Source organism: Cervus canadensis, chromosome 13 (genome assembly GCF_019320065.1).
Source record: "Cervus canadensis isolate Bull #8, Minnesota chromosome 13, ASM1932006v1, whole genome shotgun sequence".
NCBI classification, from domain to species: Eukaryota; Metazoa; Chordata; class Mammalia; order Artiodactyla; family Cervidae; genus Cervus; species Cervus canadensis.
Window position 1 is genome coordinate 13,462,838 of NC_057398.1, and position 15,189 is coordinate 13,478,026.

The window sequence follows — 15,189 nt, forward strand, 5'->3', positions numbered from 1 at the left end:
CAGGCAGATTATTTACCAACTGAGCCATCAGGGAAGTCCCATATATGTATGTATGTACATGTATATATACATAAATGTGTGTGTATATACTTATATATATGTATGTATATACACTTTTTCAGATTCTTTTCCATTATAGCTTATTACAAGATATTATAGTCCCTGTGCTACACAGTAAATCCTTATTGTTTTGTAACTGCTTTCTTAACAATAATATAAATCTTTATAAAATACAATATTTTTTGAAACGACAGGTATATAACCTCTTAAATCTGTTACTTCTTTTATTCTTTCTGAAATAAGATCAGATATACTCTGACATATATATTTTAGGTGTGTACATAGACAATGATGGAGAAAGTGTACCTACTATTTTAACATAGACGTATGCTTTCTCTATAAACAAAAAACTTTAAAAGGAACATTTAAATTTTAAATAGATAAAATATGAAAGGAAACATCCAAATTGTTGAGGTTCTATGAAAATGGCTCAGTAGAATTTTATCTGCTTCAATAATTTTCTTCATATTTTCTTGTGTTCCTTTGTGGTTCCCAGTTGAAACTCTTCAAGAGATCAAGATCAGTGATTTCAGAGGCTAATTAGTTGTTTCAGTTTTAAATATCAAGCATTTGGGGCATTTTTTTCTCTCAACTTGTCTTTAACTTCCATCAAGTCTTCTAAATGGAGAAAACAGATTGTTTCTTTCAAGTCAGTGCAGATTTGAATAAATTTTTCAAAGACTGAGATTGACACTGTAACTTTTTGATAAGTAAGATGCCTGCAAACCTAGAATTAGATATGCAAGTAACTGATTGAATTAAAGATGACATCTCAGTTAAGATCTATATTTTACTTCAGCTTCTAATCAAAATGGAGAAGAAAATGGCAACCCACTCCAATATTGTTGCCTGGAAAATCCCATGGACAGAGGAGCCTGGTGAGATACTGTTCATGGGGACACAAAAAGTCAGACACAATTGAGCAACTGAACAAAAATCAAAATAGAATCAGCTACATTGTTTACCTGAAACTATCAAAACACTGTTAACTGGCAATACCTCAATAAAAAACGAAAAACATTTTAAAAAATTTTGCAATGCACATTAAAAAAAAGAATCAGTTAAGTAAACAAGTTTCTTTCTTTTTCTACTTATTTTCATCCTGTTGAATGCATATAATCTATTGGCTAATATCTGCCCTTAAATAATATTTTTTTTTTCTTTAAGGAATGTTCTTTCAGGCATTTGTAATAGCTTCTTTTCTCCTTTCTCTTTGCTTTTTTGGTATTTTAGAAAGAAAATTTAGTGAGTGGTATCCATTCGTTTTCTGAGTTTCGTAGACAAGTAATGCCAGAGATGAAATATCATGACTGTCTTTACATTTCACATGCAGGGAGCTTTTTTTCGTGGGTCTGACTCCCATGGCCCTTACAGGAAGTACTGCCACAGTCTGTAACTAGTGCTTCAAACAGCTCCCAGAGCCAGCATGGAAAATGAAACCATGAAATGAAAGGTGGAATTCCCATTTTCCTTACAGAGCATATCTTTTAAATACTCCCTATTCCCCAGTATTTCACATTGGAGAAGGGCTCTTTTTGACTTTTGGTATATTTTGCCTAAATAAGATTCTGTTGAGAACAGTCATCTTTTTCCCCCCACATGCAAGGAATATTATGTTTTATGGATACTTTAAATGCCATCCTGAAAAACTGTTCCCATTCTCAGAGGCCTGTGAGCAATAAATAGTTTTTTAAACAATAAATTGTTATATTTTGCTTTTTTTCTAAACAACTGAAACCATAAAGTACACATGGCTTCATGTAATCATCTTGGTGACCTGTAAAGCACTCCAGGTGCCCTGGAGAGATAAGATAGTGACAGGAGTGTGTGTATCCGGCACACATTCATGAAAACATGTCAGTCGGCACAACAATAAAGGAAGAAAGCATTCCACTGGAACTAAGGTATGTATTCCCTTTTTGGTATTTTTGTGGATGTAGAGATATCCATCTTATTTTAAAATATGAGCTCTGAGCTCTCCACTTCATTTTCAACACTTAATTAGGTGAATTCAAAGAAGGGATAAGTGGAAACATTTATGTGTTCTTTTCACACATTTCCAGACGCTTTCTAGATATTATAACTATCTCATACATTATCCAATTTCAGAAGAATCACCCGTTCCTACTTATTTTCAAGGTCAGCAAGGTTATGTTTTTGAAATAATGACTGGAGTGAAACCTGAAACAGAGGAAAAGAAAATGGCAGACACCTCATTTTGGAGCACTAACTGTTCAAAACCCTGGGTTTCAGAGTCTCATCATTAAGCTAGCTCATACACAGAAAACTCTTGATCTGAATTCTAATCACAAGTAGCCTTTAGCAATATTGCAGGAAGAGGCTGTGTTGAATTCATCCTCCAGCAAAAGCTTACAGCTTTTCTAATATCAATACTGACCTCAATGAAAAAGAATATAAAACTCACAAGAGAAATACATCCAGTAATTTCTAATCAATGAGGCTCTTGGTTGCCAGGTTGTTCATATTTTTCACCTGATCAGTTGCCAATTGCCACGTCATTTTCCTGGGTTTCAGTTATTGCCTCTGAAATATCTAGTAAGTTCAACTCTTCCCTTCCCAATGGAAACAAATAAAGATGTTTTCTTTAGAGTCTCAATACATGTTACATACAGAAAAATGATCATCTGTTCTGTCTTCCTCCAGAACTCCATGAACCTGTCTGTTCCTCAGCTCCAGGACACTTCGCCCAATCACCTCCCCCTGCTTCTTTCCATGCAGGGCATCCAGGGACTCTTCCTACTTTCCTCTCTTCTCTGCAGCTGGCAACTACCCAGGCTGACTCCAGGTAGACTCTCGAGCAAGTGGGATTTATTCTCTTTGGAGCTTCCTGAGAGTGCTTACGATGTTATTATTATCACTAGTGCTTTATAGGTTACAAATATGGTTAAATGAGGCCATGGGTACATTTGGGGGTGGGGAGCAAAAAATAACATAACTTACTGCTTAAACATTTTTCTAATGCCCATAGATCTGTGATGATTAAAGGAATGCACTCAGCATAGTGCCTGGAATATAATAAGTGCTCTCTAGGGGTGACCTATGTTATTACGACTATAATTGATACTATTATTATTCCCACAATAAGCAGTTAAACCCTTTACCTTTAAGCGGTTTTACTGTGATGTGAAAATAAGAAAACATGACAAATACAGGGCAATTGTAAATATTTGAGAATCTCAAAAAGCCTTTACTAGTCTGGGTTCATTCTTCCTTAGGTATTTATTTGTAAAGGTGGAGCTCACCAAAATACCCCACGGGAGAAGGACATCCCAAGGACCTACAATAAAAGCAAAATCATAGGTTCTCTCTGGCGTAGGAGGACCTCCAGGCTCGCTGATTTCCATTCTCCTAGGACTCTATTCGGCTTTTTACATGTATCCCTTATTTTATTTAAGCTTCACGGCAGTCCTGTGAGTTAATTAGTATGCCTGTTATCACATGAAGAAAGTCTCAGAGAAGTTACAGAAAGTTTCCAACTAGCTAAAGGCAGAGTACTCATTTAAATCCAGATCTCCCAGATCCTAAAGCCCCATCATAGCATCTGTGTTTGGTTATCTCAATACAAATGGACGCTAAATACATATTTGTCTTAGGAAAAATTTTTAAAATGTTGCTGGAATATTTTGACTAAAATACATCACTAAATAAAAATAATAAGTTAATATTTATTGGTATGCTCTAAATAAAATAACTTTAAAATAGGTACTATCATTCTTCTCTTTTTCAGATGTGGAAACTGAGAGAGAAAGACTGTGTAACTTATGTAACATCCCATGGCTGGGATACGAGTCATAGTCCCAGGGCCTGGAGTCTTTACTGCACAGTTCTGCTTGTACTGGAGACTTTGATTTTGCCCCTCCAGATGAATGCTCTGTCCTTCTCCTTTAGGCTCTGCATCCAGGGATACTGACCTTTGAGAACTGCTTCACTAGGGGCTCCATGGTCTCCCAGCTTCCAATTAGACAGGGTGAAATGAAAAGCATGAAGAAAGATTCCCCAGGTTATATCCTCCACGGCTGCAGTTTGCCTGTCAGAGGATCTCAGTCTTGATCTCCCTGGGCGCTGGTCCAAACCCTCTCCTCTATTGTTGCTGGACTCTCAGTGCTTTAACACTGCCTGTTGGCTGCTTAGCCCAACCCACACCTTGGTAGTCTGCTATTCACTAAACTTTCTTTTGCCCCCGCTGAGTGAGCCATCTCTTTTCTGCTCAGATAATTACTGATATCGTGCTTCTTTAATCATTCTTAGAGTAAAAATTCTGGGATGACATCCCTCTCTCCTTGCTGCTGTAAGAAAGTTGATGGTAAACTCCCAGAGCACGTTTGGCTTCAGCAGTGGCTGGGACAGTCTTGCCTACGAGGGAGGAGAACTTAGAACCAAGATTTCTAAAACCTTGGACTTTTACTACCCTGCCACTTATTCAAAGAAAAGTAGACAGCACTTTCAATGCCTTTCCAATCCCTTATAAAGTAGTCAATTTAGATCAGATGCCCAAGTTGACTGTGCTGGGTACTATTGAGGACAGTGAAAAATCTGGCTTAAAACTCAACATTCAAAAAACTAAGATCATGGCATCTGGTCCCATCACTTCATGGCAAATATATGGGAAACAATGGAAACAGTGACAGATTTTATTTTCTTGGGCTCCAAAATCACTGTGGATGATGACTGCAGCCATGAAAGTAAAAGATACTTGCTCCTTGGAAGAAAAGCAATAACCAACCTAGGCAGCATATTAAAAAGCAGAGACATTACTTTACCAACAAAGTTCTGTATAGTCAAAGCTATGATTTTTCCAGTAGTCATGTAAGGATGTGAAAGCTGGACCATAAAGAAGGTCGTGCACTGAAGAATTGAATCTTTTGAACTGTGCTGTTGGAGAAGACTCTTGAGAGTCCCTTGGACTGCAAGGAGATCAAACCAGTCAATCCTAAAGAAAATCAGTCCTGAATATTCACTGAAAGGACTGATGCTGAAGTTTCAATACTTTGGCCACCTGATGCAAAGAGCCTAGTATTGGAAAAAGATCCTGATGCTGGGGAAGACTGAAGGCAGAAGGGGATGATGGAGGATGAGATGGTTGGATGGCATCACAGTCTCAATGGACATGAGTTTGAGCAAACTCCGGGAGTTGGTGATGGACAGGGAAGCCTGACATGCTGCAGTCCATGGGGGTCACAAAGAGTTGGACACGACTGAACTACTGAACAACGACGACTATTGAAATTTCCTTATTTGCTTAATCCCACGTGGCTCTATTCTATCTATCAATGAAGAAACTTCAAAGATCTTGCTATCCCAGTGTTCAGTGTGCATAAGGTAGCTCAAACATGTGCTGAACAAATGAATCAGGATGGAATCTCTGATGTGTCATTTACTGTTAAAACTGCATCATCTGATAAAAACAAAAGAGGAAATCAGAAGTGGGATTCACCATGATTATGGGTGCAGTTACAGGATAAATAATGTATATGTTCCCTACACTCGGACATTTACAGCCAGCAGCAGTTGAACCCTGAGCACGATGGTCTGCCTCCCTATGCCTCTTCCCCTCATCTGTGAAATAGAGGTGATGTTCATGGAGTCTTTTTTTTTAATTTATTTTTTTATTGAAGGATAATTGCTTTACAGAATTTTGCTGTTTTCTGTCAAACCTCAACCTGAATCAGCCACAGGTATACATATATCCCCTCCCTTTTGAACCTCCCTCCCATCTCCTGCCCCATCCCACCCCTCTAGGTTGATACAGAGGCCCTGCTTCATGGTGTCTTTCTTATAGGCAGTAGTAAGGATTAAGTAAAATGAAGTAAAATAAAATTCAGCTCTTGCTTAGTGGCCATAGCAAGCACCCAATCATTCTGATCTGGTATCATTTTCTTAATCACACAGCATATTTTCTTACGCTCACACCAAGGAAAGGAAAGAGTTGTGGGAGTCTTTCATGTCTGATAGAAAATCAAGAGGAATATGTCCATGCCAAACAGAGTAGCACAGGGCACCCACGCTAGAAGAAAGTCCTGGGTATTCAAAAGGAATGTTGGAATTAAAACATCCTACACCGACAACCTGCAAGTTATATGATAGGACAGTCATTAAGATATATTCTCATGAGACTTCTAAATATCATCATTGATCTCTTTCAAAAATGTAAATTTCTTGACAACTACTTCTTTATTTAATAAAATTTCTTTCTGCTATAACATAGTCAGCTAGCCAACATTACTTAGGAGTGGGGAATAAAAGCAATCCACAAGTGTGGGATGTGGAGGGAGAGGTTTGGGGGCGGGGGTTGTAATCGGAGGTATCTGAAGACATTGGCTGGCAGAGGTGGAGAGAAAGGGTTGGGAGACAGAACAAGTGAATTACCCACTGGATGATGGGTCTTTTGTGTTATGTTCTTGGACACAAGAATAGAACATCTGTGGGTAACTTTGAGATTTCAAACTTGGACTTAAACCTAGGAAGCATCAGTTGCATCACTGACAATCACCCAGTTTACAAAGAAATGAAAGACTTAGACTGTTCAGTTCCTTTTCCGTCTTCAAAGGTGAATTAAGTACATCTTTGAGATGTGCCTTAACTTGTATTGCCAAAGAGTAATACCACACAATGATTTATATACCCCTGATGCTCAGCCAAATACTTCCTTTTCTTTGGTTTCTCTTTTATGTTAAATAAAGATGAAAGATATCTAGATCTTATCCAAAAAAAATGAACAGAAGAAAGAAAAAAACTTCAAGAAATCTCAAGAGAGTTGACACAAAATATAACCTGCTCGCTTAGGAAACTGATGAACTGGGTTAGGAGGATAAAGCATAATACTCAACAGATTCCTTTGGAAACAAAAGATGAAAAAAATCACTCTATTAAAATGAAAGGACTCAGTATGTGTATGACTTCACCACAGTTCTTACACCTATTAAATGTGCAGACATCATTATAGCATCTAGGTTCCTTAGAGTTTATAATATTTACAAAATAGGAGAACCTGGAACAATTAGAAAAGAGTAATGGCTCTATTACATGCTAAAAATTTTGCAAATCCAATTTCAACACTGTCATTCTGTTTTTTGTTTAAAAAAAAAAATCATTTACTTTGGTGGCTTCAAGGAATATATTGGCTTATGGGGCTCCAGAAACCCCTTCAGAACATCTCTCAGATCTTCAGATGTTCAGAACACATCAAAGAAAAAGAACCATCACTCCAGCCTCTTCCCAGACTGTCCCACTCAAATTTATTTCCCAGCAACAACAAGAAGCCATCTGGTTTCTGACAAACACAGTGGCACAATTTCCCTACTTTGAAAGCAAAATAACAACATTATAAGGATTAAAACAATACTAGTTACCAATTATTGGGCACTTATCCTATAGTGGAACTTGGGAGGAACACTTTATATGCATTATCTCATTTAATATGATAACTTCCTGAAATATATAATTCTACTATCCCCATTTTACATTTACATGTTCCCATTTATACTTTCTTTTACAAAGAAACTGGGACTTACAGAGACCATGTCACAAAAAAATACAGAATTCTTAACAGTTAGGAGGACTTCCTTGATAGCTCAGTGGGTAAAGAATCTGCCTGCAATGCAGGAGACTTCAGTTCAATTCCTGGGTCAGGAATATCTGCAGGAGAAGGAATAGGCTATCCACTCCAGTATTCTGGCCTGGAGAATTCCATGGACTGTATAGCCCATGGGGTCACATAGAGTTGGACATGACTGAATGCCTTTCACTTTTATAAGTTCAGTGCAGTTCAGTTCAGTCGCTCAGTCATGTCCGACTCTTTGCGACCCCATGAATTGCAGCACACCAGGCCTCCCTGTTCATCACCAACTCCCGGAGTTTACTCAGACTCATGCCCATCGAGTCAATGATGCCATCCAACCATCTCATCCTCTGTCGTCCCCTTCTCCTCCTGCCCCTAGTCCCTCCCAGCATCAGGGTCTTTTCCAATGAGTCAGTTCTTCGCATCAAGTGGCCAAAGTATTGGAGCTTCAGCTTCAGCATCAGTCCTTCCAATGAACACCCAGGACTCATCTCCTTCAGGATGGACTGGTTGGATCTCCTTGCAGTTCAAAGGACTCTCAAGAGTCTTCTCCAACACCACAGTTCAAAAGCATCAATTTTTCGGTGCTCAGCTTTCTTCACAGCCCAACTCTCACATCCATACATGGCCACTGGAAAAATCATAGCCTTGACCAGACAGACCTTTGTTGGCAAAGTAATGTCTCTGCTTTTTAATATGCTATCTAGGTTGGTCATAACTTTCCTTCCAAGGAGTAAGCGTCTTTTAATTTCATGGCTGCAATCACCATCTGCAGTGATTTTGAAGTCCAAACAAATGAAGTCTGACACTGTTTCCACTGTCTCCCCATCTATTTCCCAGGTGCCATGATCTTAGTTTTCTGAATGTTAAGCTTTAAGCCAACTTATTCACTCTCCTCTTCCACTTTCATCAAGAGGCTTTTTAGTTCCTCTTCACTTTCTGCCATAAGGGTGGTGTCATCTGCATATCTGAAGTTATAGATATTTCTCCTGGCAATCGATTCCAGCTTGGATTTCTTCCAGCCCAGCGTTTCTCATGATGTACTCTGCATATAAGTTAAATAAGCAGGGTGACAATATACAGCCTTGATGTACTCCTTTTCCTATTTGGAACCAGTCTGTTGTTCCATGTCCAGTTCTAACTGTTGCTTCCTGACCTGCATACAGGTTTCTCAAGAGGCAGGTCAGGTGCTCTGGTATGCCCATCTCCTTCAGAATTTTCCACAGTTTATTGTGATCCACACAGTCGAAGGCTTTGGCGTAGTCAATAAAGCAGAAATAGATGTTTTTCTGGAACTCTCTTGCTTTTTCGATGATCCAGCGGATATTGGCAATTTGATCTCTGGTTCCTCTGCCTTTTCTAAAACCAACTTGAACATCTGGAAATTCTTGGTTCACGTATTGCTGAAGCCTGGCTTGGAGAATTTTGAGCATTACCTTACTAGCAGGTGAGATGAGTGCAGTTTATAAGTAAGGATGCATTTATTTTTAAGGAACCATAATATTCAACTCCAACTGGCTTAAACAAAAAGATCACTTCCCTAATTCTTGGGCTTAGAGGTAGGATAGTCTGAATGTTTACTTAATCCAAAGGCTCTGGACTTCCTTAGCTCTTTAATCCCCCTCATATTTCTTTCAAGCTCAGACTTGTATGAAGATGCCTACACCAGACGTGGAATTTACATTCATGCAGGACAATATCCAGAAAATATCTTTTCCAAGACACCCTTAGCTAAGTCTCTCTTGAGATTTAAGGACCTTTCATGAACCAACTGAAAGGGGGATTGGAATTGCTATGGTTGGCATAAACATTAAAGCCCATCCCTGTTGGCATTAAACTCAAGCTTACAAAAATGGGCAGTTTTAGTAATGCTTTTATCTAGTCCTTTTCTACCTAGGTGAACTTAAAGATCTGAGTATCAACTGATAATCTAGGAGAAAAAGACTATTAACATAGCAGTGGGTTAAATTTCTGTTATATATCTACATCCATACAATTTTCTGTAATTTATACCAAAACTTTTCAACTGTTATTCCTATAAATTATTTGGTAATTTGGACCATAAAGAAGGTTGAGTGTAGAAGTATTGATGCTTTTGAACTGTGGTGCTGAAGAAGACACTTCAGGGTCCTTCGGACTGCAAGATCAAACCAGTCAATCCTAAAGGAAATCAACCCTGAATATTCATTGGAAGGACTGATGCTGAAGCTGAAGCTCCAATACTTTGGCCACCTGATGGGAAGAACTGACTCATTAGAAAGGACCCTGATGCTGGGAAAAGTTGAAAGCACAAGGGGAAAAGGGCAACAGAGGATGAGATGGTTGGATGGTATCATCAACTCAAAGGACATGAGTTTGAGTAAACTCCAGGAGATAGTGAAGGACAGGGAAGACTGGTGTGCCGCAGTCCATGGGGTCATGAAGAGTCAGACACAACTGAGCGACTGAACAACAGAACTCTTTCTTAGGACTACGCATCATCCCATTTGTTTAATAAGAAAGTCTGTACCTCTGTAGGGCTTATAATCTTAATTTAAGATAATAGTATTTTCAATTTTTCATAAATCAATTTTCTCTGATTATATGAATATAAATTGTCACACTAATGGGACAGACAAGGTTATATTCTAGCTCTGGGATCCAAACCTAATAATGTCCTATGTTTGTCATCATTTAATCACTAAATCGTGTCCGACTCTTTATGACCCCATGTATTGTAGCTCGCCAGGCTCCTCTGTCCATAGGATTTCCCAAGAAGATACCGGAATGGGTTGCCATTTCCTTCTCCAAAGGATCTTGTGGACCCAGGGATCAAACCTGTGTCTCCTACACTGGCAGGTGAATACTTACCACTGAGCCACAAGGGAAACCCAACAATAAAGTTCTAAGGTTCTCCCTAGAAGTTTCAGTTCAGTTCAGTCACTCAGTTGTGTCCGACTCTTTGCAACCCCATGGACTGCAGCACGCCAGGCCTCTCTGTCCATCACCAACTCCCAGAGTTTACTCAAACTCATGTCCACTGAGTCGGTGATACCATCCAACCGTCTCATCCACTGTCGTCCCCTTCTCCTCCTGCCTTCAACCTTTCCCAGTATCAGGGTCCTTTCTAATGAGTCAGTTCTTCGCATCAGGTGGCCAAAGTATTGGAGTTTCAGCTTTAACATCAGTCCTTCCAATGAATATTCAGGACTGACGTCCTTTAGGATGGACTGATTGGATTTCCTTGCAGTCCAAGGGACTCTCAAGAGTCTTCTCCAACACCACAGTTCAAAAGCATCAATTCTTTGGTGCTCAGCTTTCTTTATAGTCCAACTCTCACATCCATACATGACCACTGGAAAAATCATAGCCTTGACTAGACGGGCCTTTGTTGGCAAAGGTCTAGAAGTTTATCCAACTTGTTTTGAGTATCTCCAAGTTATACCTGTAGGTTCAGTCAGCTGCTCTTTCAAATGCACTAGGTGCTTGCTGACCATAGCCATGACTCTTCTCACCTCTTCTCTTCTGTAGTACCTTCTGCTGGGAAACACCCTGTCCTCTGGGCATGGTATCCTTTGTTGCCATCAATGCCCCATCTATCTGCACTGAACACCACTACCACTCCCCCAAAAGCCTCAGAACCCCCTAAGTGGGTGGTATCCTCACTGATATAAGAGAGAATGATGCTCTTCCCCACTATGCCCTACTTCATGCTAATGATATTGACTGTACCCCAGAGTCTTACATAATCCCAGGTTAAAAACAACTCCAAATGGTGACTTTCCCATCATTAGGGTCAAGCACAAGGTCAAGGGACAAGAAACCTAGTTCCAGAGACAGACACCTTGCACTCTTCTCCAACTTCAGGCTCCCAAACTCTCATGCAGATGTTTATTCAAATAACTGTTAAGGTCTCCCCCTGTAGTTGTCAGACCTGCCCAGGCATTTCTGAATTGCTACAGTGGACACTGAGGGACACTTCCCTCATAGCTTCCCTCAAAGCTCAGGGATGCTTCCCTCATAACTCAGTCAGTAAAGAATCTGCATGCAACACAGGAGACCCGGGTTCAATTCCTGGGTCAGGAAGATGCCCTGGAGAAGGAAATGGCAACCCACTCCAATATTCTTGCCTCAAGAATCCCATGACAGAGGAGCCTAGCAGGCTACAATCCATGGGGTTGCAGAGTCAGACATGACTTAGTGAGTAATCCACCACAATGGACACAATACGGACTCATGTCATAGTTTCCTCCAAAGGCTGTTCCTTACAAGAAAATTTGTTTACACTAAAGTGATCTTCCATGTTTGTGTATCATATATTAGCAAAAAATATTTTAACTAAATTATTTATTCTAGAAATCTGAAATGTGCCGTTAGTTCCTGCATGATCTAATAGGAACTCTTTAGTCATAAGAGGACATAGTGAACCATTTCTTTCAAGACAAGGGAGTCTGTCATGAAATGAACAGAACTTGTTTATTAACTATATTCCCTGTGCTGTCCATTATATCCTTAAAACTTATTTATTTTATGCTTATTAGTTTGTACCTTTTAAATCCCTTCACCTATTTTGCCCTCTCCCCACCCATTCCCCTTCAATAATCACAAATTTGTTCTCTGTGGGTCCGTTTCTGTTTTGTTACATCTGTCCGTTTGTATTATTTTTCTTAGATTCCACCTATAAGTGAAAATATATGGTATTTGTCTTTCTCTGTCTTATTTGAATAAGCATAATATGCTCCAGATTATTTATATATAAATATATAATTTTACATTTATTATAAATTTATATATTTATAAAAATATAAATATATAAAAATTTATATATAATATGGATATTATATATATGTAAAATCCTGTGTTACAAAGAAAAAAACATCTTTTTAGCTCATATCAGAAACTTAAGTATTCACCACATATTAGATCACAAAAAAAGAGGAAAATAACACACACACATCCACATGTATGTATGTATATATATATATATATATATGAATGTGTGTATATACCTGTGGATATATATTTATGTATGTGTGTTTATATAAACACACACAATACAGTTAATCATGCTTTTTTCTTCAATAGTTGAAAACTGTTAAGAAAAATTTTAATATTAATTGAAGTAATGACAAACAAAAAAATAAAATTTGTATATAAAGTTTGTATAGATACCCTGACCACATCAAATCAAACATGAATTATGCAAATGTCATATCTTATCTTCGTTTTGGCATGTTCCTAGAAACTTACCTGGGAGCCAAATAAATACGTAAACAAAATTTTATCATCACAGGTAGGGTCAAGGTAAGGTTACAGAACGAAAGAGAGAATCATGACAATTAAACATATCTCAAACACATTTTTAGAAACTACAAAAATTTTCTTAATATATGTGCTATAGACTATCATAAAAATTTTTAGATAAGTATATAGTTATTGAGCAATAGTTTTTATTTTTTATTTTAGAGATCAAACTTCATTAGAATTTGACTCAACAACTAACTTCTTATATTCTAGTTTAGTGAACAAATGTAAAATGAGTCAAGGAAGAGTCAAATCAAGCCTCATTTTACCAGTTATCCAAAAGCTTTACATCAGAAATACAAACTAACCTTACTAAACAATAAAAACTACAAAAATTTTCAAATTCCACTAAATGAATTTTAAATAAATGTATACTCAAATGTAAATAATTTATCAGTATAGCATAACACTGTCTAGAAATTAATACCAGATAAACCTATGCTTCTGAACATCAGCTTAATGCCTTTATTACCGTGTAGCCCAGGGGGAAAAACTTTTTTGTTTGAATTGTTCTTGAAATCAAAACTGACACAATTAGGTTTGCCCAAGTGATGTTGATAAGGTAGTGAGTAATAAAGTAGACCCACTTTATCAAACTGACCTCATTAACTTGTTTTTTGTCCAGATGGAACACTTGACCAGAACTTGTGGAAGCAATTTCTTCATAGACTCTGTATCCAATATGGCTTCTGTCATCACAATCTCCAGTAAGCACAAATACCACCTACAGTTTTTCAAAAAAAGAAGACAATTTAAAGCATTTGGCGAAATCATCATACGGTTATTGAGCACTTGCTGTATATTAACATACTGCCAGGCAAGTGGGAGACATGTGTATGTGTGTATGTGTGTGTATGTGTATCTTCCTGATTCATGCAATTTACAGGTGATCTTGAAGTTAACCTTACAAAAGAGGTAAAGTTTACTTTGTCATCTTTGAATCAAAGCTTGGAAACCTGACTTGTTTTGGCCATAAGCACAAGGCAAAATGCACACTCTACTGGTTCCAAACTGACACTCAAGCTGCTGCTGCTGCTAAATCACTTCAGTCGTGTCCGACTCTGTGCGACCCCATAGACGGCAGCCCACCAGGCTCCCCCGTCCCTGGGATTCTCCAGGCAAGAATACTGGAGTGGGTTGCCATTTCCTCCTCCAATGCTTGAAAGTGAAAAATGAAAGTGAAGTCACTCAGTTGTTTCCAACTCGTAGCGACACCATGGACTGCAGCCCACCAGGCTCCTCCATCCATGGGATTTTCCAGGCAAGAGTACTAGAGTGGGGTACCATTGCCTTGTGTATGTCCACTTGATCTCTTAGTGTTTCTGCCTTGGTCATGACAAGATTATGCCTAAACTAGATTACTGGTCTCAGGAAGAGGTGGAGAAACTTGCAAGGAAGAGCCAAGTCACCCAGAGATCAGCTGAGATAAGCCAAAACCAAACTAGGCCTAGACACACAAGTGAGCAAGCAGAGCCTAGGGCAACTGAGTCCGACAAACATGTGAGAAATGCATGACTATTGTTTTAAGTCACTGAGAGTTAGAACAGCTTGTTACTCAGCAATAGCTAACTGATACAATGAGTAATTGACTCAAACAAGATTTCACATAGGAGGTGACACTGGAAATACAGGCTTTTTCTGTTAGGGCTGTGCTTTTGTCAGTTATATGGATAAGATGATAACAAACATCTTAATTAAACCGTAATCATTTCTTTTCCATATTGTGAAACAATGCATTTACATGCTATGTACAAATATCACATATCCATTTACATTAAATGACACATACATACATACTGGAGCCGTTATATGTGGATCCGTAATTGTAGTTATTGACATTTGCCACACATGGCATAGTGACAGCGGAGGCAGTCTCTTACATGCTGTATTTCTTACAGCTGCGTTCAGATGGAAAACTGGGGGGTGGGGGGTTGACACCTACTCACCTGTGACTGTTTCTGTTGGATAAGCTGCAGCACCTCATGAGCGAGTCGATAATCCTTGGATCGCGCATCAGTGAAAACATAGATGAAAGACCCAGGGAGAGAAATTTCCAAGGCAATTTTTATAGCTCCAATACTCATTTCTGGACAGTCACCACCACCCTGTTGAGAAACAGTGAGAAAAATCCTATTATTTCACTAGCAGACAAGAGAGAGTTATGATAAATTGCCTTAGAAGCTCAAGAACCAAGAAAGTTCTCTTCATTTCTATTTTCTGTCTGTTTGCCACTGGATTAACTACTTTGGTTACAAGGAGATGGAAAA

General features: G+C 38.6%; 1 protein-coding gene across 4 annotated transcripts in view; it reads right to left on the reverse strand.

Moving 5' to 3' along the window:
- Positions 1–15,189, reverse strand: part of HMCN1 (hemicentin 1) — a 512,408-nt gene that overhangs the window by 357,346 nt on the left and 139,873 nt on the right. For all 4 annotated transcript variants that reach the window (XM_043486094.1, XM_043486095.1, XM_043486092.1 and 1 more), the window contains exons 3-4: positions 14,869–15,027; positions 13,524–13,646 (exon numbers count right to left, since the gene is read on the reverse strand). In XM_043486094.1, coding sequence (XP_043342029.1) covers positions 13,524–13,646; positions 14,869–15,027 — 282 coding nt within the window. The remainder of the gene's footprint in view (positions 1–13,523; positions 13,647–14,868; positions 15,028–15,189) is intronic.